Genomic DNA, 23,845 nt, shown 5'->3' on the forward strand with positions numbered 1-23,845 from the left:
TCTGTTATTGTTGCCTTACTCAAATTTCTCACATTGCAGCATGAAGTCCTAACATTTAACAAGCAATTTGGAGATCACCTGACCTAGAAAGAATATCTGATTACTACCTATTGCATAAGTTTATATTCTTTCCAGTAAAAGCAAGAAAGGCCCTTGAGTATTCTTATATTGCCAGTGTTTGCTAAAATTGAGCATGGTGGGTTTCCTATTTTAAGTTATCTTCTGTTGGATAAACATAGTTCATGCTAAGGATGATATAGCAACATTAAAATGGAGAGAAAATCCCTGGGGCTGCAAAAGGAAAACTCTGGGGTCATCTATTTACACTGATTTCCAGTGGGACCCTAGTCACCTTCGGTCCCCCTCCCTGGCATTTTATCGGGATGGCTGAAAATGGCTGTCTACATAAAATGCCCCAAGCAAGGTGCAGTGATGGTGGAGACAGGCACCAGCACACCTAACTCCAGCCTTTGGATGTATGCAAGCCTCTGAGGTTGGAATTTACATGTGTGTACATCTGTTGCAGTAAATGATTACGCCCTTAGCTCGTTGCTCAGTGCTTTGCAGTGGAGTCATGTCTCTTCATGATGGCCCTGTGCTCGCCGAATTCCTTTCAATTAATCGGTGCGTGGTGGTTCAGTCAAGGAATGGGCAACTTCTGGTTGTCTGAGAGCCAGTTCCACCTCCAGCCCAGCAGGGGGCTGCAGGCATCTCGTGGTGAAATCGTTTCCAATCTGTCAAAATGTATGCTGCATTGCCACAGGGCCCCCCTGCCTTTTCCTTTTAAATAATGTGCATGGCTTGTTTCAAAGCAAAGTCGTGCTCTCAGTCGTTCTTGTTGCTATGTGCCATCAATAATCTCTGACTTACGGTGGTTCTATGAATGAGAACCCTCCAACAGCTACACTCAGTTCTCCCAAATTCCCTGTGGATTCAGCCCATCTCCTATGTGCTCTTCTCTCGGCCTTTGATTTCTCTTACATGGTTGTCTTGCATCTGAACTATGACAGCCTCATTTTTGCTTCCAGCCGTGGCTTGATTTCTAGCCCGTTGTTCTTCCTGCAAAGCTCTCCACCAGCACCGTGTTTCAAATGTGTCCTTGGAGAGTGCCATTTTGTTTTAAAGCAAGGTGCGTGGTCTCTGCATCCCTCATTTTAGAGGAAAATGGGATGGAGGGCCCCCAAAAGGGCTGTGGGGGGGCATGCAGGCAGTTTATGCATCATTTGATTCAACCTGCTCTCTTTAAAACTGTGTATTGTGATCCAGTTATGATATTTTCTTGCATACCTTGTAAGCACCATGCTTTGAAATGCAACCAAAGAATTATCTAATTCATGCATTTATTAAACTGATATGAATAGACATTTTCCTTCAAATAAATCTGATTTAAATTTCAATTTTTAACACATTGGATTTATTTTAAATATGAGTATTAAATAAATACTTTAAAATTAGGGTTTTTTTACTGGTTTAAAATTTAAAAAGGAGCAAAATGGCCTGTAGTTAGATTGTTTGGCAGTCCACTCTTGAGCAGGTGGAATGCAGAAGTGAGAAGCTGAATTGTTTCCTACAGTCCCAGCCCACCCCCACACACTCAATTGCTGTTATTAGTGTCTACTTGGTATAGTAACTGAAGCTGAAAATCCCTAATTTTCTTCAGAAATCACAGGGGGTTGATGAAAATGTAACCTATATATCCTCTGAGTTTCTGACAGCTTCTTTCTTCTCTTGCCACAAGTCAGTAATGAGGAGTTTATTAACTTCTTTTGTTTCCGTCAAAGCTGGTGTTGAAGCTGGCTAACAACAATAACAAACAGATTAAAGCAAAGCCGTAATGAACATATGCATCCAAGTTATCATCACAACAATGGAAGAATGAAACGGCACCAAACCAATTAAAAACCCTCCAGCCAGCAAGCCAGCTTACATGCCAGAGGCCTGCCTGAAAAAAACATCTCCATCTGCCATCTGGAGAACATCAGAAGGGACCAATGCAGGCTCCCTGAGCAGGGAGCTCCTGAAGCTGGAAGCTACCAGGCAGGAGACATCTCACGAAGCCACCAGATGTATTTCAAATGGTGGTGGGACTGAGAGAAGGCCTCCCCAAAGACAGGAACGCTTGGGCAGGCATTTATGGGAAAAGGCAGTCTTGTGCATCGCCTAGCCACACGTTGAACAGTGCTTTCTGGGTCATAGCTAGTACTTGAATGGTGCCCTGAAGCAGATTCGTACCCACTGAAGCTGCTGTAACAAACTGTTGAGGCTGCAGGGCAGGTAGTACACCAGCAGGGAAACCCTTAAAACTGTGGGATGAGGCATGTGGTCAAGGGGACAGGACCAAAATAGAGCACTGCAACTCCACCTCTCCATCCACAAGGTCTTGCCTGCTGCAACCTGGAGAAACCACCCATCCCCTGCTCTCATCCCGCCAGTATGATGTTCTGGATGGCAGTTGCTTTTCTATTCACTGAGCTAAATGCATTCTTTTAGTTGTTATATTGGAAGAAACGTGTGGTGGGTTCACTGGTTTGCCTCATGGGCCTCCAGATTCCTCTTGGGTACCTTGGAGCCCAATCCTGCCATGCCTGTTTAGGCAGAAGTTTCACTGAGTCTGGAGGGGAGAGTGCAGTAAGGAATACAGTTCCATGTGCATATGTATATGGCTGCATATTTGCACTAGGGTTTGGTGGAGCTTTTTTATTTTATGGGGTGTTGACACTGAAAAATGAGGCATGTGATTCCTAGTATAGTCATTTTTAATTCCATAAAAATACACAGACCAGGTTTGCATAATCACTGGCCATTCTGTTCCCTTCAAGTTGTCTTAGAAAAATATTTGTAGTAACATGCTTTTAGAAAGGTTCTCATTATGGGGTATGCCTGTGTACTCTGCATTTTGGGAGGAGAGGGGTCTGCATTCATTTTTTAAAAAAACTGAAATAAACTCTTAAAAGTTTGAATGAAATTCTTTTTGGCAGTGTCTGAGCAGAAAACAAAGAATAACCTTGATGCTTTTTCCTACATGCCTCTTCTTTGGTCTCTCAGTTATTCTTATTTATTTGTAGCAAATATCTTATGCAACTGAACATCCAGTTTAAGCAGCACACTAAAATGTGACCCACAAATGAATTCACTTATTTAACCATTATTTCTACCATGTATTCTACACAAAATTCCAAGACTTCGCTTAACACCAGCTCATATTTGTTAGTACTTCAGAACCAGATTCTGAGTCTATCTTGGAAAAAGGGCCTAATTCAAAAGCAAACCTTCATCAAAAGAGTTTCACTCTTCTTCATCAAATATGTATGGCAGTCAATACGCCTAAGCAGGATCTGACCTAATGCCATCACAGTGTCAGCAAAAGGGAAGGCACTCCTAGTGTTCCATGGAAACATCTGTGCATTTTTCAAGCTCCATGCATAATTTTTTCTCCGCCTCTGTGAATGAGTGACTTTAATGATAAAACCTGTCACTTAATCATTTGATGCCAATTTTACTGTATAAACATGAAAGACTGTAAAAAGAAGTAAGACTTTATAATGATTCTGAGACCAAAACCTTGTGACTTTTAACAGGGTGATCCAAACTTTACAGAAAATTAAAATCAAAGCTGTACTGAGGTTGACATTGACATCCTAATTTTTATATGACAGCACAGAGGCCCACTTAGCAGTATGTTACATCAACACCAACATGGTTCCAGCTGATCCGTTGTGTACCAGCATAACGTACCAGCATGAGGACAAGATTTTGTCCTTACGATTATATATTTTTGCCGTTTATTTGAATAAGATGGGAGTTTTATGTGCACTTGGCTTTTGATAAATTATGGGAATAATGGATATGCTTGATATGTTCTTTCTAGATTATTCAAAAGGCTCTCACTGAGGAAAAGCAGGTGTCCACCAAAACATCTGCAGCAGACCTTGTGACAGAAACTGATCACTTCGTGGAAAATTTAATTGTTTCTGCTCTGAAAGAAAAGTTTCCCACCCACAGGTTTGTCTAATCATGGTACTATTCTCGTCATGGTATGTTTTGCCTTGGAATAGAGAATGTGTATATGAGGGACAGGTAGTAACAATAGCAATAGGTCTTCTTCATGCATCATGTGAATGACTGTAACAAGCATGTTTCATGTAGGTATACTGTTTGGAGAGCTGGGATTGGCTGCGCTGGTCCGTCAAATATGCTTATAAACCTGGCTGTGATGCATTGCCAGTTTTAAGGTGTTGTGTTACAGGCTCTAGGTCACAATGCTTTGTCCCAAAGAGGCCAAAATATTATTGATCATATCTGTTTTAATAATAATAACTGGCTCAAAGTCACTCTGCTTTTGGGCAAAATGGGTATTTCAGGTTGACTGTTCTTTGACCTGGTCTAGCAGTCACTGTACTCCACAGCCTCCAATTCAATTGCAAGAGAAAGTACAGGTGTATAATTGACCATAATTAGGAGAACAGCATGACCAGCAAGTCATTACCTATCATGTAGAAGTCAATCAAGTAGGTTTGCCATCGCAGAACTCTGGTATGGTAATGTGTCTGCACATTGAAGGACATAGCTAGCACTCCAGAAATGAGAAAGTGCACTTAGAATCAATCTTGAGAGCTTTTATAGGAAACAGTGATAAGGATGCTATTTTCTAAAAGTGATTAGAAAGAGGATCCCTGTGCTTTGAATATTGCTTAAAACTGGAGATTAAAAAGCATGGATTTCATTCTGTGCAATCTGCACAAAGCTTTGAGAGATACAATAGGGAGATGAGCAGAGGGTTGTGAAGTGGTTATAAGAGTACGTTGTGCTTTAATACATCTGCCTCTGTCTTCTCAAATCCAGATTAGTGAAATGAAATAGTAGTTTCAGACTAGTTTTAGTGGGCATCTGTTCACATAAAAAAGTCTGTAAACATCAGCATGACTGAAATTGTAAACTAAAGTGTTTTTAAGTGATTCTCCAGATTAAAAAGGAGGAAATAGCTGTGTTAAGGTGAGAAAATGGTAACTTCCCATTCTGGAACACTTCACAAAGCTTGATGTCTGTGCAGACTTGAACTGAAGACTGTTTTAACAAGTGAGACAACCTGGATATTGCATTGTTTACAACTGTAATATTTGGGTTGGTTAACAGAATGTATTCCACAGTCTATCCAATACTGATACCATGCTTATGCACAGAGAGGAGAAAGACACATTTAAATTTGCTTTCAGTGCCCTGAATAAAAATGCTATTAGTCTTTGAAAGGTGTGGAGGGGTATGACTGGCAGTTCTCAGGGCACTTAGCATTGAATTGTTCGATTTGGAACCTGTAACAATAAGCAATATCAATTGTGCAGCATTGCACTAGTTCCAAACATGAAATGGCCTAAAGTTTTGCTAGTGTGAGCTGGGAATCCACAATGCTATTTAGAGTCAAACGAGATGCGATCAACATTTGTTTCTCCTCAACTGTCTGCCCTATGCACATACAAAGTGTGGGGTGCAGTCTGCATTGATTGATAGATTTTTTTTTTTAAGTTGCAAAATGGAACTTCTTATCTGGCACTCTGGTCACATTGCAGAGCTTTGGTGCTCTGTATGCTACCAAAGGAAAAATACAAGGGATTGTGCTTTACCTTCTGTATGTGCTTCCAGTGCTCATCCAAAGGGGGAACTCTCTCACATGGTGAGATGAACAAGCTGTGGCTGCATCAAACCATGGGTGAGGCTGGTAGAGGTTCCCCTTCTGTAAGGCCCTGAAACATATACAGAGGAATAGTATGGAAGGCCTCCCTAAGAGCCCTTGATCATATTTTAATGCTTTATGTAATGCCTCTGCAAAATTAAAGGAAGCAGAGAATAACTGAAAACACTATTTCCTGAACTGCCTTCAGGCTGAAAACCTTTTAACAGACACAAATGTATCTGCCAACAATAAGGCTTTAATCTGAATTTTCTCATCCATGGTACTGCTGCACATTTATGACAGCTTTATTGCGGAAGAAGCTGCTGCCGCCGGTTCGAAGTGTATACTCAATGACGGTCCTACGTGGATTATTGATCCTGTTGATGGTACCTGCAATTTTGTACATAGGTAATTACACACTTAAATCTTAAATTTGTTCTTCCTCGTATCTAAAAATGTATCTTTCTGTTTGACCAATGCTTGTTGGCATGTTAGGTAACCTTCTCAAACCGCCAGTCAAGCTCAGTACCTTGCTTTCCTTAATGCGCATATTCTTGAGACATCCTTGGAGGGTGCAGCCTTCTGGCCTTTAGACATCATGGCAGGGAGGCAGGCATAGGGCACTCCAGATTCCAAGATTCAAGGTTGAAGATGGGGCTTTGAGCTCCAAGCTGTATGTCCCTGTTCCAGTCCCTTGATCCCCTCAGAGTTGGTGTGGAAAGAACTGCACTGGCTGCCTTCCCAAGGTTGGAAAAGGGACCTCAGAGCCTCCAGCAAACAGAACCACAATACAAGGTATCTGTGTCTTTTGCAGTCTCTGCCACTCCCCCTCTGAAAGTTCTTAGCTAGATGGCCAAAAACCAGCCATATGGTTGAAATGCAAAGCAGGAGGTACAGGGAGATAAAGTTTCTCTCCATTGCTGCTCCTGCTCTTCATTGGGAGCTTGTAAGACTCTGCATTCAGCAGCTCATCCCATAGGATTTCAACTTAAGTATATTTACAGAACTTTGACATGGCTTTTTACATTGCAAATTCTAAAACTGCAGTAACTTGTGGAAATGGGCTGTAAGATACTGGGACAGGGAAACATACCAAATAATGTGTACATTTTCCAAAGATGAAGTTCTCTAACAATAGGAGTCCTTAGGATCTGGGATTTGAACTGAGCCCGCATCCTTATACTGAAACATCAGCTGCCATCTCTTCTTAGATACAGCTTCACAGCAAAGTTGTGTCAGTCAAGGGATCTGCTGGTGGATGGGATAGAAATAACTCCAATTTGTATGTACAGCAACCTGAGATTTAAAGCAGGACTGGAGAAACAAGATAGGATGAGTGAGTGAAGGAGTTCAGTTGCAATTGGCCCTCTGCAGACTTCATGACATCGCATCACAACAGATGTGCTGAATTGTTGGGTAGAACATTCACCCAGCACTTGAACCAGGGACCAGACTTTGCTGTGGCAGTGCTTCCCTGATCAGGGAACGTGCAGACTGGACTTCACCCAGGCTTCATCTGCCCCTGCCCTTGCCCCTTTTGTAGAGGAGGCAGGTGGACAAAGCTGAGCCAGGCCCTGTCCCTCATCTAGCGTACTTTCCTCTCTCCCTGCCACCCTCCTACAGGGCATCCCCTGCACACTGCCCCCTGCCAGTTGGCTGATACACAGCTGAATCCACACTGTATTTCATTGTAAGCTGTCCAGGGACGACAGTGATGGACGGGCTAGAAATATCCAAAATAAAGTAAAATAAAATAAAAATTGCTGATCTGTGACCATAAATAAGAGGTGAGGATTCCTTTCCCCAGCTCCTCTCCAATCTCTGGTAGGGTAGAGTTTGTGCAGGGAGTGGAGATTGCAGAGCCAAAGGGGCCGGACCTGTGGAGGTGGCACAAGCTTCTGTAAGTTGGATTAGGCCCACAGACTGAAGCTTCTGTATACTAGATTGAAAAAGAAAAGTTCATAAGAAGGATGAAGAATTGAGCTATTTCTGCCATGCTTTGTTCTTTGCCTGCAGTGGAAAACTGATCCAATCTGTGTTTTAAAAAAATAAAGAGCTACCAAAGTAAATTCCATGGCATGCCAGCAAAAATAAAGAAACATCATCCCATTGCTGCTTGCTACATAAAAATCATTGCTCAGAAAGTATATTAATGGATACAATTGATTCTCTTTATACAGGTTTCCTACTGTGGCTGTTAGCATTGGATTTGCTGTTAACCAAGAGGTAAAAGATAATTTTCTGTAAGTGGGTGCAATAGGCTTTCAGCTGCAGCTTTCAAGAATAAATGACAGATGTAACAAACATCTGGTGATCTTGAAGTTAATAAAGTTTAATTTTTATGAACAAAGCTCTTTAGCTTATCTAACTTTAAGTGTTAATCTGGGTTCCACAACCAGCCCTCAAACTGACCTTTCAGTGTACCGAGCAGTTTTATTATGAGTTGTCTTAAAACAATGCATATTCATTCTAGACAGTGTGTTTAATAACAATGTAATACTTTTCCAATCATGCTTGAGTTGCATTTTTATGAGTAGCCTTTCATGGTAATTCTGAACCTGTTTTCTTGAATTCGGATTCACTGACATCAATGACACTTGCTGCCAAGTAAATGCATTTAGGAATGGCATCGTAGTGACGGAAGAGAGTCTTAGATCCAGCCATGCTGTTTGCTAGTCTCCTGACAGCTGCACAAAGGAACTGCTGAGCAACCAAGGGGCAAACGTAGCCTGCTGCTGCTGACTCTCTGTTCATGTTGCCGGAAAATTTTAGACACTTGTCTGGAAGCCTTACAGACAGTATTTGCAGCCATCCTGCACTCGATGCTGTTCATTTCAGGGCAGAATAGTTGACTTTGCACATGATAGTTCTGTAGGAAAACATAATGGAATGGGTTTTTTTCCTCCATCCTAAAATCCAAACTAGAACAACTAGTGCACCCCATGGGGAAAATCACTAAAGCTGAGTCAGGTGGGATCCACCCATCACTAGATGATAGGTGGGAAGGATGAACCAAGTGAACCAGATAATGCTGGGGAAGAATGGTTGAACTTCATTTGATTCTTACAAACTTCTCATCCAGATAGCAGTACTTCTTTAGGATGGAGCTACATGAAGCACTGACAGACTTTTCTCTTCAGATATAGATCAGTGCCAAAAACTGTAAAGCAGGGAAAGGGGATGATGCCAAGTGGGGTACTAAACACTTCACTCCTCTCCCTCTTCAGGGCAACATCCTCTTCCTCTTCATGGCTCTGCTTGTTTCTGGTCTCTGCATCAAATTGTGGGGGTCTGGGAGAGGCAAGGAAAGTTATGACTGGACTAGGGGAGAAGTTGTTTCTGCTGCATTTCCACTCGATACTGTCCTAACTGAGGCTTGGGGGTTGATCTGTGTTTGAGGACACAAGGCTACTATCAACACACAGTTGTATGTTAAGCAGAATCCATATGTAGTAATATTGGATCACTGTTAATGAGTGTTACAGAGCCGCACCAATTATTGCAAAATGCCTGCTGTGTGGGAAATGCTAAACGCCTGTCCATGGGGGACATCTGTACAGAACTGGCCTAACATGGCAGACCTGCTCACCTTGCAAATTGCCCCTTGTGTGAAGAGTTTCTGTGCCAGCCTTGTATGTTCCTGAGAGGAACTAGATGCCAGGTACTCCAGGCAGCAGTGTGAACATTGTATTATTTGCTCTTGCTTGTTGTGCCCAGCACTGTGGAGAAAATGTTTGCAATGGCATTGCCAGAGTTGACTTCAATGTAAACATTAGCCCTGATATGTCTGCGTAAACAGGTGAAAGTATTTCATTTGATATAGCACATACAGATGGAGATCTGGAATAATCAGAACCATTTTATTAGTAGTAGCATAAACTGCAATTATATGCATTTGAAATAGTGGTAAGTTGTTCATACTGATACAAATTATACAAATTGCATTCACGTTCATTTTTCTCTCCTCAAAATCCTAAAGCTTGAATTTGGTGTAATTTATCACTGCACTGAAGAGCGATTATACACGGGTAGAAGAGGTCAAGGGGCATATTGTAATGACAAAAGGCTTCAGGTATCAAAAGTGACAGGTTGGTTTAGATTTTTGTAAGCACACTAAAAGAAATATCTTGAATATTATTATTTTAGAGAATTTCTGATAGTTCTAGATTGGCTTAGGGCACAATCCTATCCAAGTCAAGAAAGAAAAAAAAAGTCCCCAGCATGACTGATTGGGGAATACTGGGAGTTGTTGAATTTTTTTCTGCATAGGATTGTGCCCTTAATGTACTTTGTATGTACGTAATTGTCACAAAAGTGTAATTTTGCACAGAAGTGTAACTATTCATTTAAACATTAGTAGTTCATAGCTGGCTTTATAAATCACTGCAAATTTGGCTACAACACATCTGATGATCCCTGTGAAATCTTAGTTTTGGGCAACTCTTCAGTGTTAGGCAGGTGAAATATGGTGACTTCAAGCTGCTTCAGATGTGGTGGTGTTGACATGGAATTTTCATTCAATGAAGTAAAACGGCATGAAAAGCTGCGTTGAAATATTACAGGCTATACTGCAAGGAAATTGTTTTAAGCAGCTTTTATTCCATGTTGGGATTATAATATATGAAGTGTTCCTTCTGCTGACTGTTGTAGAAACGGGTGCTGCCACTTGTTTCTGTCTTGTTTCAGGAACAGCTCGTTTCTGTAGTGCTAGTAATCTATTCCACTAACATCGGTACAGTATAGGATATTATCCAATGAATTAGTTGTAAAATATTCAGACTCTGTAGTTGTTTCTGTGTTGTGCAGCACTGGAGTAGCTTGTTAAGCTGTTGTGTTGCCTTTTGCTGTCTGTTTTCAAAGAATACATGATGCACTTCACAATGGGGCATTAACTGCATTTTGTCAATGTATGATAGTAAGCAAAATCTTCCTTGCAGTATCTAAACATCATTTCACCACAGACTTAAAGTGTTCATAAGATGTAAGATGCTTTTCATAAAAGTACTTCTAGATTCTTTTGTCATGATTCTAAGTGGTGAATACTTCGAACTAATAATTAAAAGGTTTGAACTAAAATGTATGCAACAAATGAAACTAAACTAAACTAACATTTAGTTAATATGCAACTAAAATGAAAGTAATATTAACCAGATCTGATTCATATAGGTTCAAGGTATGGAATTTTGATGGCATAGAAAAAATAAGGTCTCATAACATAGGATTATTAATAAGAATGCTGGGATGTGTAGAATTTTTTCAATCTAAATATTCATAGAATTATATACTTAATTGAAAATGTTTTATTTACCTCAGAAGATACTTCACAATATAAAGTTAAAATAGCCTATTTTGAAAAGCTGTTGCAAAAAAGCAAATCAATCAATCGTCTTTCAGATATTTCAAAGGCTTTGATTTTAACTGAGATCGGTCCTAAACGAGATCCTGACACTTTGAAACTATTTCTCAGTAACATGGAGCGATTACTCAGAGCCCAAGCTCACGGGTAAGATTTTTTTTCTTATATAAAATTCATTAACCTTTGTAAGTAAAATACTGGCAACTTGATCAACATTTCAATTAATGAGTCATCTACTTAAATCCAGTTTGCCCCAAATATCGTGGGTTAACTCACAATATTTTTAGGCATTCAGAGGTGCATATGGAGTCCAGCTTTCTCATGTCAGTACCCCATGAAGAAGCTTCTTATTCACTAGGAGAAATCCTTCTAGTTTTCTTTCTAGTTTGCATGCAAAGTCTTTCTAGTTTGCATGAGGTTTATGGAGTCAACTCAACATTGCATCAGGCATCCATGATAAAATTTTACTGAAAAGAAGCTAAACTGCTAGAAAGTATTATTTTTCAAGGTAATGGTGTAGTTTATGTTTTGTACCTTATGTATGCAACAAATTAGTGCCCAGAAACTGACTTTTTGAACCTTTGCTCATGGGGTTTCTTTCATTTTCTGAAGAGTGTTTGTTTTCACAACCTTTGTGCTTCTTTTGCCCCCAACCCCACACCCTGATTTATTGCAGGGTCCGTGTAATTGGAAGCGCTACCTTGGCACTCTGCCATCTAGCGTCTGGTGCTGCAGATGCATATTACCAGTTTGGTTTGCACTGCTGGGATTTGGCAGCAGCAACTGTTATTATCAGAGAGGCAGGTGGTGTTGTGATGGATACTTCAGGTAAGCAAATGCATTTTTCAGGAGGAGGGAGTATGGACGTCGTGCTCAGAACGTCGTGCATGACACTGCTTTCTGCCTTCTCATACATGACAGGCATGCTTTGGATACTCTGGATTGCAATATCAGTGGCAGAGTCATCCATTGTTTCAGGGAGGTTGAATGCTGAAAGACAAGGGAAAATGAAGTTTTGGAAATGAGGAGGAGACATAAGGTTCTGTCTGTAGTTATATATGCAAGGTTTCTCCAGCTGATTTTCACTTACTGTCTCCCCCCTCCCATATCCAAGGCCTTTCTGTAGGAGCTGCACAGAGAGCAGAGGATAAAAAGGCTTATTTGTATGAGACTTTTCCCTTTATTCTCTAGTTCAAATGAACAGCCTCAAAAACTTTTCTATTGCTACGATTCCTGTAATCTTGCAACCAGCACCAGCTCTTAAATTTGCTGTGGGTTGTTGTCCAGGAAGCGCTGCTTGCTCCTTTATTCCAAAGAAATGCAGCCAACATATTAAACAAATGATTTGAGTTTGCCACATAGGCAAAAGGTCTTACATTATTTTGAACATTACGTTTTTAAGATGCTCTTTTCCTTTCATAGGTGGACCTCTAGACCTAATGTCATGCCGTGTGATTGCAGCAGGTACCCAGGAGATGGCCTCATTCATAGCTCAGGAAATACAGACTATTCACTATAGGCGAGATGACGAGAACTGACCACACTTAAAATACTTCTCAAAATAACATGACACCTCTCCTTTTGGACCTGTTTCACTTCCTTCGCAATGGATGGTTTATAGGGTAAATTGTTTAGGTGTGTGTGCTTTTACAGTCTATATAGCAACAGTATTACAAAAAGGTTTTACTGGCATTATAGGAAGGTGGAGGGAAACTTTTTAATTTTTGTAAGCTTCTTGGTACCTTTTAAATGAGAATGTATTTCAACTATGCTTTTTAATGTCACGGGCATCCCAGACTGAGTGTGTTTGTTGCCTCTTTAATGCTTAAGTGGAGGGGTATCTTTTGTTAACATATACAACTAGAAGCAAAACTGTTTTTTCAGATCTCAGGTAGTTTTTTGTTCCACAAAAAGGGACAAGAAGTTTTAAACTGTGTGCCTAAAGTACCTTCCTCCAACAGTACTTGAGAAAAAGTGTTGTTCTTCTTTTTCTAAATTTAAAAGTACATGTATTGAACAAATCTTTAGATAAGTACATTCATTTCCATGGTACACACAAGCATGGTGATGGTGTGTATCCTTGAACTCTGTTTTATGCTTGTATAAGTAGTAATGTAAATTTGTACTATTAATGCTCATCAAAAGATGAAAAGCTGTATTTTTCCAAAATTCAAAATTAATCAGCTTCAAACAGCAGAATTTTAGCAGATGTTGAGAAGTGACCGGAAACATTCATATGACACAAGAATTCACTATGATGCAATAGTGTGATTACTTTAGTTTACATATTAGCACTGCGTGTGACACTAACTTATTACCTAGTGTATAATCCTGTGCTTGCAGCTGAAGAGTACCATAGACAATCTGGCCACTGCCACACTTGCTTCATTGCTGTGGAAGGAGGATTCTATCAGGATATGTTGGACTCTTGCAGAGTTTTACAGGGCTGGTCACTGGTATTAGTTGAGTTGTACTTTCCAGCTTCACACTATGATGATGTACTGAAAGGAGCCATCCAACCAATATTCTGAAAATGGTGGTGGATTTTCTTCCTTGACAGCCCTCATTCAATTTTAGTAAGAACTAGGCTATCAAATTCTGGAAACCAAAAGAGACATAACCTAAGCTTGTTCTCGCAAGCAGCAGATAAGGTGCTAAACTTTTCTGTGGACTGTACCGCTGGGGCTGCAAATAGAATCTTGTATGATTGAATGCTTCTTCATACCAATAGCATTAAAATCCCTCAAGTTAAAAAGCCAGTGTTTCTGGGAGAACGGCTTTGCCTTTCCCCTGCCAATTTTGTGCATGCAGAGTTTTCATTTGGGGTCACGAAAGTGGTAGAACATTCAGTCAACCTGAACCCATACCCCCAGTGTCAAACAGTAATGGCCAGGAAGGACTGCCTGCTCATCAGCTGTTAGAACTGATATAAACCTGCAGTTCTCCACAGTAAATATGGGGATGGAATACTGATTTCGGCATCCTGTCCAGATCATAGACATCAATCCCATCTTATGTAGATGGCCTCTCATGACAATCTTCCTGTCTTAAAACACACATAAAGCACCATTAAAACTAATGATCCTTTTAAGTAAGTCTATTCTGTACAGTATTAAGATTTAAGACTGAGCCAGTTGCACCAATCTAGGGCTACAAAGTTCCTGTCACCATTTCCTCCCAAGAAATATTATCCTTCCTCTTGCTGCATAGATAGACCTCTCCTTTTTCTGAGAATGTGTTCATCTTCTATTTGGCTAGGTGTGTCTTTAATGCAAGATAAAGGAGGGCACAAAGAACATGAATGAGTGAAAGCTGTATCATGCTTTGAGTATATCCGTGTTTGAACTAAAAAAAGCAACATGCAACTATTATAATTAAATAGCTTATACTAAGGGTTTTTAATGAGCACTGCTACAGGAATTTAGCCTTTGTATGGCAGTGTTTTTGATTATGGTGATAAAGGGACTGCTACATGAGTGCTGCTTCTACCATACAGCTCCAGTGTGGGAACTAATCCTTTCATTGGTATAAGTCATACATTGAAATTCAGCCATAAGATAGAAGCATTGTTGCTCATTGTTAATTGCTTATAAAAATACACAGGTGCCTATGAATTGCTCCCTTGGAACTATTCCACATAGTAATGGCAATGAACGTGTCATCTTTGTAAAATACCCAATTTTTCCAAGTACGAATTGTTGTGATTTGAGTGCTGGGAAAATGTGGGATCTCCAGCAGAAGTGAAATCTTGAAGAAAGACCTGAAGAATGTGCACAACAAGAAAGTATTTTTTGTGCAATTAGCCAGTTATGCAGAAATGTCCTAAAAGTGCAGAATCAAAAGAATTGACTATTCATATGTTTATGACCTCACTGATCTCAACATGAGTCAGGCTTTTGATTTCAGTATAGTCTCTTGTGTATTGATGATGATCAATGTTCATCATTGATGATTAACTTAATTGTTCAATGTTTAAAAATTCACTTTATACTTGAACATTGGTCATAGTAATTTGCCTTCAGACTCAAAACACTGACAACTGCTCTTCTGCTTCTGGCCATTTGCCAGCTATAGGGGAGTGGGCAAAAACCACAACAAGTTACGTTCATTCTTGTTAATTCTTGTTTTCCCTTATGACTGGAAAATCTTTTACTTCTTAATTTCTTACCATTCTGTGATCATTAAAATGCTAGCCCCTTAGTTTGAAAAGAACTTTGTGAGTTTGCCACTAGAACACTTAAATGTCTGAAACAACTGATGTGCCAATAAACAATTAGTGTATCATCATAAACCATAATAATATACTGCTGTTGCACAAATATTGAAAAGTTGAGACTTTGTGTATGTTTAAAGGTAAAGGTTTCCCCTTGACGTTACGTCCAGTCATGCCTGACTCTAGGAGGCGGTGCTCATCTCCGTTTCCTAGCCGAGGGAGCCAGCGTTTGTCCGCAGACAGTCTCCATGGTCATGTGTCCGGCATGACTAAACACCGAGGTGCACGGAACGCTGTTGTGTATGTTTAAGCACTGCTAATTCAATAATTATCTAGCACTTCAGAATATTCAAAGCACTGCCCATATATCATTTGTAAATGTTACTACAACCTACATTTGTATTTTCTTAATTTTGCAGATGGATTCAGGGAACTGAAGCTGAGGGAATGATTGGCTTCAGACGACACATGACTGGCTTCAGACAACACAACTCATACTCAAGGGTTAAGTATGGGTTGTCACTGAATCATAGTCAGTGATTGAAATGTTGGTTACTGTATTGTCTTTACCCAGACATAATAATAAACCATGAAGTCCAGGCCACAGTTCATTACCTAACAAATACCATTTGTTACCTGACGTTAATAAGCCATGGTTTGTTAGTGCAGCTGGATTCACAAATACAACTATGGTTGAACAACATCCTGCACTCCACCCATACTCAACCTATGAATATCATGTTGTCTGAACTCAAGTCAGTGTGACTTGTCAACAGGTAAATTCATGGTGGATAGAAGATTCAAACAGGAATTTCCTAATTTGTACCTCAGTATCTTAAGATCAAGCTACATGTTTTGTTAAGACTGCAGTCCTTCATTCAGTACTTGGGATCAGAGGCAAAATCAGACATTTTGTAATTTCATTTTTTATCGCATGCTAGGCAATACTTTTCAAAAATGCTGTAGGTGCGTGGGTAAAAGGCTTATGTAGTTAGAGCAACTGAAGTGTATAAAATGCTTTTCTTATGCACACTTAGAAGGCAGAGTGAGGGGAGATCATATTGGAATCACAATTGTACTTCTGAGTAAATATGCACAGGACTGTGGAGTGCATGAGTTTTTTCTTTCCATTCCATCTAATTTCTTTTTAATAATAACTGTGCAGGTGCTATTCAGGGTTGGGATCATGTCACATGGTAGGGGGAAGGCTTAAGCATTTTCCATTGGCAGTTTTGGTGGGATTAATAGATTAATCCACCCCGATTTAACTATGAATTTTGGCTTTCGATTAAAGATAGATGAAGGCACCAATTAACCGGAAATTTAGAACAAAGTGCATTGCTAATTTATTTTGTTGTTTTTTTAATTACTGCTTTTAAAAACAGTAGGGGTTTTTTCCTTTTTAATGGAAGCCAATTCTCCTAACAACCTTGGTACAGTTTCCTTGTATATACTTTATAGGAAAGTTTTCCACTGGAAAATTACATATAGTAGAGAGGACCTGGCAATCAAAATGCTAAAATTGCAACAAACTGTGCTATTCTGTAGCACTAAGTATTTTGTATGCATGAAGTGTTCAAGTAGTGCATGGTAAGGAGTCTTTTGTTACAACATACAAAGAACTTGAGTCTCAAAAGTATATGAATTTCCATTTAATTGTGTCTTAGTTTACAGTACTTTGACACAAATTATGAACTTATCTTTTTAATCTTACTGTTCAGTTTCAAACTGGGTATTGTTAGCTGCCTTCTATTAAATTTATTCAGATCTGTAAAGTACTACTGTAAAATCTGGTAGGTTAGATATTTTACCTCACAGGGAACTGTATGCTGTAGAACTGCATAAATGCAGGTAAAGAAATACACCCTGTTATCCAGAATTCTTGGGGGTGCCAAAATGCTTTCATTATCCAGTTAAACTGGGTGGCAGTAATTTTTAGAAATGTAGTTTCACATAGTAAATAACTTACAGAAGTCCCTGCTACAAGTTATAGTAATGATAAAATACAACCAACAGAGAATTGGACAAGACAATTCTTATCAGCAGTTCAAGTCATGGCATTTGCCTTGGTCCCTGGTTATACCAAATAGGCCAGAAAGATAAACCTAAGTGTCCAACATGCAGTTAGTTATATAATTAGAAAAGGTGACAGTAGTTTGTGTTAGCCATGGGAGAGTACTAGTACTTATTTTATTCTCATTCACAATAAAAGTTACAATTTCTAAAATAGCAACCAAGGTTGACACTTGGTCAATATTGTACCCTTTCCCAACTTTCATATGCTTTAGACTAAAATTTCCAGCATTCCTGAGCATTGGGCATGCTGGGTGGAGCTAAGGCAAGTTGAGACAAAAATTTCCGAAGGGCAGCAAGTTGAAGAAGACCACTTAAAGGTTAGCCCAAGACTTTTGAGACTTGCATTTTTCAGTAACAAAGCAAGAGCATGGGAATGTGCTTCACTGCAAATACAGTATCTTGAAGAGAGCACATGAAGTCAGAATAGCATGAAGAAAGAAACTAATGCAGAAAGTACTGATAGTATGAGTTGGAATCTTAAAGACCTTCTTTAATACAAAACAGGGCACACCATTTTTCGAAATGGTTTGGCCTGTGCAGGTGAAAGCAGTGCTGGAATGTTACTAATAAGAAATGCAATTTTAGCCTGAGAATTTACTTAGAAGTCCTAATTACTGATGTCATTGCACTAGTGCTAATGGCATTGCAGTAGGGGAAACTGAATTACGTGCAAAAGGAAAATCCAACTAAATTATTTGCACAAGGGATTGTACATCACCCTTGTGCATTCTGTTGTGTATTACAGTTGTACAACTGGTATCCTCAACCACAATTAACCACAAGTCCCCAACCATAATTACAACCGCTGTGCAACAGAAAGATTCCATAGAGCTCTGGTGTTTGAGTTTGCAGAATGAAACCGTTAGGTGCTGTCCCTGAGAGCCAGTGTGGCATTAAGGTAGAAGTGTTGGATTGGGACCCAGGAGATGTGGGTTCTAGTCTCTACTCAGGCATAGTGCTCACTGGGTAGACTTTGGGAAAGCCATGTTTTTCATTTATGATTATTAGCCTCTTTCAGATATCCATCCAGAATTTAAATTGTGAACTACGGTGCAGCCTTAGAATATGCTGGGGCTTTTGTTCTCTTTGTAGATAGACATTTACAAATTTCTGCAATATTTCCTCTTAAAAGAAAAACCGGGAGCGCCCAACCATGATGTGCTTACACACTTGGATCACAGCCATAGTATGAGTACAAATATGTATTATTTTTACCACTGGAATTGACTTGCCATGTTTGTTTCGCTGTGCAACCATGTTCTTTGTATTTACAGCAAAAGACATCTGACCAAACATGGGTTGGAAATGGATTACAACACCTAACTCAGTGCGGGGTTTTAATGGTTAAATTTTTTAACAGGGGGAGGAGAGTGTTCACTTAATTGACTCAATGGACCTCTTGCACTTTAAAAAAAGTAAATAGCTGAAATATATGGCAAGGAGAGGAATCCAAAAACTATGGAACATGCATTCTATTTCCTGGCCAGCATATTGTCAAATTTATTCTGAAGGCATCTGTTCTGTGAATTCTGATTTTCCATCTGTTTCCAGAAGGTTGTCGTGTTAATCTGTTCAGCAAAAACAACAAAGTTTTAGGACTCCTTTAAAGGCCAACAAATGTATTATGGCATAAGCTTTTGTGTGCTAAAGCCCATGTCCTTAGGAACATGGAGTGTTATGAGGTTCAGGTGTATGTATAGTCGTAATGGAGGGAAAATTGTAAACAGTGAAGTCAGAAAGAAACTAATGCAGAAAGTACTGACAGTGACAGATACATTATGAAATTTGTAATAACACCTTAATATAGGTGATATTCTCTAGTACATTCCATGAGTTTAATGAAGCAGAATACTGTGCATAAAGCTTATGCCAGAATAGATTTGTTAGTCTTCAAGGTAATGCAGGACTTTTGTTGATTATGTATGTGTTAAAAAGGGGATGTTTTTAATATAAGGATGACTGTCAACTACTCTACTGAGTAAACCAAGGGTCAGATTTTATTGCACAGTTGTATCTGTTGTGTGGTCAGGAATTCTGGCAAACTCTTGCAAACCAGTGTTACCATCTAAGGGAATCAGCCATTTCATTTCTCAGCGAAGATGAAAAGTGCAACATGTTACTGTGTAATACTTTTAAGCAGTGCTTTTTTTGCCATAGAACGCACCGGAACGTTCTGGCACCTTTTTTCGACAGATTTTCCAAGTTTTAAAAGTAACTTTTGAAAATTTGATGTTTGGTCCACGTGGATTCGAATCGCCCTGTCGAGCGTAGCAGGTCGGCGGCAAAATCATTAAAACGGTGCAGGCGGGCTGTTTGTGTGTCGAATTCGATGCATGCGTACTTTGTCTGCGCTGGTTGTGATGGCGCTGCTCGGCTTGTGATTGGTGTGGCCGCCCGCTGAGTGCTTACTGCGGGCGGTGACCATTATGTTTCGTTACACAACTGATGTGTGTGGGTGTGTGCACAGTGACTGACTACGTGCGAAAGGTAAATACTTTCATGAGTTCCGGCACTGTTTTTCTTACAAAAAAAGCACTCCTTTTAAGTATGTATTTGAATAATGTTACATAGTAATGGGGAATCGGGTGAGAAATTCAGTACTGGTCAATTTCTCTGCAGGTGAATTTTACTTGACCTGATGGATCCTACCATGATTACTGATCATTTAAAGCTCAGTTGTTGGGGTGTGACGGGAAGTTAATGTTTTTGTAAATCTGCTACTCTAACTTTAACTTCTATTAAACATTTTATTTAGTGTTCAGTATCCATTTTATTTGCTTAAGTGAACATTCCTTTGTTCATACAAGAAAGGATGCAGAAATAATTTAAAGGACATGTCTGTAGCATGTCATTTTGGCTACTGTCATAATATTAGTAACCAGATGGTGTCACTGATACTCTAGCTTTTTAGATTTAACCCAGTAGCCATCCTAAAAGAAGAGAAAGTAAATACTCCTGCATAAGGCATCCCAAGGCACAATTTTAAGATGAGGAATGGCAAAGGATATGGCTAATCCTCCCTTGCTTCCTTCTGTTTAAACTCATAAATGTAACTGTTTTTAATTACATAAAATGTAAGCCCACACACTGAACATTATTAAGAAAGCAATAAAAGAGCAGGTAAAAGATGCTAAAATATTTTATATTTTAATATGATCCTTAAGTGTTTGCTTTTTGACTAGATTTAATACATAATATAGCTTTTTAAAATGTATAGATCAACTAACTACTGATAAGGCATGCATATTAAATACATATCCAAGCATCCAATTAATGGATATTGTGACATACATCCATAAAAATGGGTAAAAATGAATTCATAAGTGTGTTACTGGTAGTCCTGGTGCAGTAATAATAAAGAGAACCTATTGAAATATTGGTTCACCTTAATCCTTTTTTTGTGGGGGGCATTTTCAAAACCACTATTGCCTATCATGTAACACAAGAGACTGGATTGTATCAGAAGATATTATTCCACTGATGAAACAGTTTTTGTGGACTTTAGAGGAGGGTAAAACCTATTTACGCTCCTGCTCCGAGCAACAGAATGTTGCAAGGTTTCCATTTCCTTTTGAATATGAGAATGCTGGCACTGTATGTTTTCTTTAAAAAGGTGTTTATTTGCAAATATATACAGGGGTGCAGGGTACCTTCTCTCCATTGTTGATATTCACTGGTCTTGTATATGATGGGTTGCCACAGGCATGGTATATCTTCATTCCAGTAAAGTGTTTGATAACATCTCTCATAATAGTCTTCTTGACAAGATTGCAAAATGTAGGTTGCATGATGCTACCATTAGGTGGATTCACAGCTGATGAAACTAACCACACCTTAAAATGGTTCTGCATTACTAAGGACACTGTATGAACATGGAGGAAGTCATGAGTAATATACGAGTAATGTACCCCTGGGCTCTGTACTGATCACCATTTTTATAAATGACTTAAACAAAGGAGTTCAACGGGTACTTACACAATTTGCAGCTGACACAACGCTGGGTCGGATAGCTAAGACTACACAAGATTTAAACTCATCTTGACAGGTTGGCTGAGCCAAACCAGAAGAATTTCAACAGATAAATGCTAGGCTCTAATTTAAATACACTCAAAGGAATAAGTAAAGGGTGGAAGAGAACCCCGCCTGGCAACAACACACAAAAAAGATATAGGAGCTTTAGTTGATCACACATTTGGGGGTCATTCAGAGTGCGAGTGGGGACACCTCTCGAGCTGGTGGGAGCTACTCCAGTCCCCGGGACTTCTAGCAGCATCTCTTACCTGTATAGACAGGTACAGGCTTGTAAGTAGTGCGGGGGGGCGGGTGCCCCCTTATTTTAACAAAAAACATTCAAGACAAAAGTTGACCTTTAGACGTCTTGCACATCCATTAAACGCCCTCCTTTCTTTGGCGTAATGCAGCGCGCTCTCCCGGGCTGTCGGGCTGCCCGCTAGCGCGCCCGCCGCCCCGGCCCGGTCCAGCGAAGTGGCGCCCCCGCCCGCGCCTCCCCGGGCACGCCTCGAGGGGCGGTTCCGCGGGGCTCGTCGCCTCATAAGGAGGGCCGGGTGGGGTTGCGGGGCTGGACGCGCAGCTGCGGAGTGGGAGGAGACGCGGGCGCCCGCCGTGCGCCATGGCCCTTGAGAGCGCTCGCGACTGCGCCGTGGTTCTGTACCGGTGAGTGATCTTCCCGCTCCGGCCTCCGGAACGGCCCGGGGCGCTCCGACTCACGCCGGGGCGCAGGGCCAAGGGCAGGCACTGATTCAGCCGCCGCCGCCGCCGCCCTTTTGTTCCGTTTCTGCTCTCTAGGATAGGCGCAAGGGCCCCGGGACAGGGTGGCGCCTGCGCGCGTCCTGGAGCGAGCACGGAGACGGGAAGTCGCCGCTAGGCGCACTTTTACAATTAAGCTCATCATCGCTAAGCAAACCCGTGTGGGATGCATGGCTGTTGCACTCCAGCATCCGCTCCTGAATCCTTTCCCCCGCCTGGGAAGCATCTTCCGTCCCTAACTGCCATATGGCATCTCCTGCTGTTCTTCCACCTTTCTTAGGCTCCGAGGTCCTGACCAGCTGGCTAGCTGGCGTGGCTCGCCCGGTCCGGGCGGGGCGTTTTCCCCCCTGCAGGAAAGGGGTCGGTGTTTCCCTGCCGAAAGGGTCGCTACTGCCGGCTGGCGTTGCCGTGCTTTTGTCTAGGCAATGCGTTTTCTGGTTGCTTTTAGTAGCACGTCTCCCAGAGAGGCTCGGTTTTCGCTTTTACCCAGTGATTTTCCTAGCATACTTTGATTTATTATGAAGAAGGCGAGACAATCAACTTTTGCGCGCTCAGTACCTAGGACACGGTAAGCCGAAGAACGTTCGACGTGACTGGCCTGCGAGGAAAGATGCCCTGCTCTTTCTTAACCTATCGTGCTGTATTTCTGCGAGTCTCTCTCTCGTAGGATTTCTGGAAACTTTAGGGTTCCTTGCCAGTCTGTAGCCGCGCTTAACTGTCCTGTGGATGCAGCCGAAGCTGCACTTGTCATGAATCCTTGTAAAGAGCGGCCCAGTCTTCAACGTGCGTCTGGAAGCTGCTGAGTGTTTGTGGCGTGGGGGGTGGGGTGTGGTTTCCATGTAAATCTTAAACTGCTTATGAGCTTTTGCCCTGCTCTTCCGCTTGGTGAAGGTGAATGGTGGAAATGGCCGTGTAAGCTTTAATAATCAAGGTAGGCTTTTGTATGGGCATATTAGATGAAATAAAAAACTGGAGAAGCAGATTTTATTTATTCTAAGTTGCATCCTTTTAGTTGAAGACTCTCAAAGCAAAACTGAAAACACTTCAGCCCACAGAATTAAAAAAAAAATTAAAAGCAGAGCAATGCACGATGTATTTACATAAATCTATACTGAAATAAGTGGGACTTACTTCCAGGTAAACATGTTGACCATCAGTCTCAGATCTTTCAGAGCACAGTGCTAAAGCTGACAGGCTAGTTCAGTTGTGAGATGTGATACAATTTAGTCTTCAGTTTGTGGTTTTGACATCAGACTGGCTTTTCTGCACTGGTGACTCTTGCCACAGATAATCTTTTAATATGTTCACAAAATCATTTTTTCTGTAAGTTTGCAAACCCTCCAGAGAATCAAAGACCTTCCAGAAATAAATGTCACAGGAACCAGGCACCCTTTATAGTTTGAAGTGCACTGAAGTTTGTGCAAACCCCTGTTCCGTAAGTCTTGGCCAAATGACTGTGAAGGAGACCATCCAGTGTTTTTCACCTTCAATGCCTGTATGTGCATCCAATGCAGAGCATAAGGGACACTGGTAGTAGCAGGTGCTTTACACTCTACATTTGGCTCTCTTGATGAAGCATCATGGGAGGGGAAGGATGCTGGGATGCCGTTTGGACATATGCAGCCCCCAGCCTTCTTCCCTCCCTGCCTCCCCATCACACCCCTTCCCCCACCATCTCCATGGCCAGTTTGCATCCTCAGACACTCCCAGAACAGTTCATTCCATGCTGGCTACAAAGAGGGTGGGGCGGGAGGGGTCCTGGTTT

General features: G+C 40.8%; 2 protein-coding genes across 5 annotated transcripts in view; both read left to right on the forward strand.

Moving 5' to 3' along the window:
• Nucleotides 1-23,845, forward strand: part of IMPA2 (inositol monophosphatase 2) — a 27,228-nt gene that overhangs the window by 1,552 nt on the left and 1,831 nt on the right. Inside the window, exons 2-8 of one of the 3 annotated variants that reach the window (XR_006414341.1) lie at nucleotides 3,869-4,002; nucleotides 5,972-6,076; nucleotides 7,849-7,894; nucleotides 9,648-9,756; nucleotides 11,063-11,171; nucleotides 11,701-11,852; nucleotides 12,447-12,659. Coding sequence is in view for 2 of the 3 variants with exons in the window: in XM_044426387.1 (XP_044282322.1) it covers nucleotides 3,869-4,002; nucleotides 5,972-6,076; nucleotides 7,849-7,894; nucleotides 9,648-9,756; nucleotides 11,063-11,171; nucleotides 11,701-12,049 (852 nt within the window). In the remaining variant the exon portion in view is untranslated. Of the gene's footprint in view, nucleotides 1-3,868; nucleotides 4,003-5,971; nucleotides 6,077-7,848; nucleotides 7,895-9,647; nucleotides 9,757-11,062; nucleotides 11,172-11,700; nucleotides 15,322-23,845 lie in introns of those variants that run through there. The other 2 variants (XM_044426388.1, XM_044426387.1) reach the window with 2 other exon arrangements.
• The window catches only part of CIDEA (cell death inducing DFFA like effector a), a 10,696-nt gene continuing 8,743 nt past the window's right edge, over nucleotides 21,893-23,845 (forward strand). The window contains exon 1 of one of the 2 annotated variants that reach the window (XM_044426391.1): nucleotides 21,893-21,987. In XM_044426391.1, the coding sequence (XP_044282326.1) occupies nucleotides 21,944-21,987 (44 nt within the window). In that variant the 5' untranslated portion in view covers nucleotides 21,893-21,943. Of the gene's footprint in view, nucleotides 21,988-22,178; nucleotides 22,649-23,845 lie in introns of those variants that run through there. The other variant, XM_044426390.1, reaches the window with a different exon arrangement.

Source organism: Varanus komodoensis, unplaced genomic scaffold (genome assembly GCF_004798865.1).
Source record: "Varanus komodoensis strain SLA01 unplaced genomic scaffold, ASM479886v1 scaffold17, whole genome shotgun sequence".
Classification (NCBI taxonomy): domain Eukaryota; kingdom Metazoa; phylum Chordata; class Lepidosauria; order Squamata; family Varanidae; genus Varanus; species Varanus komodoensis.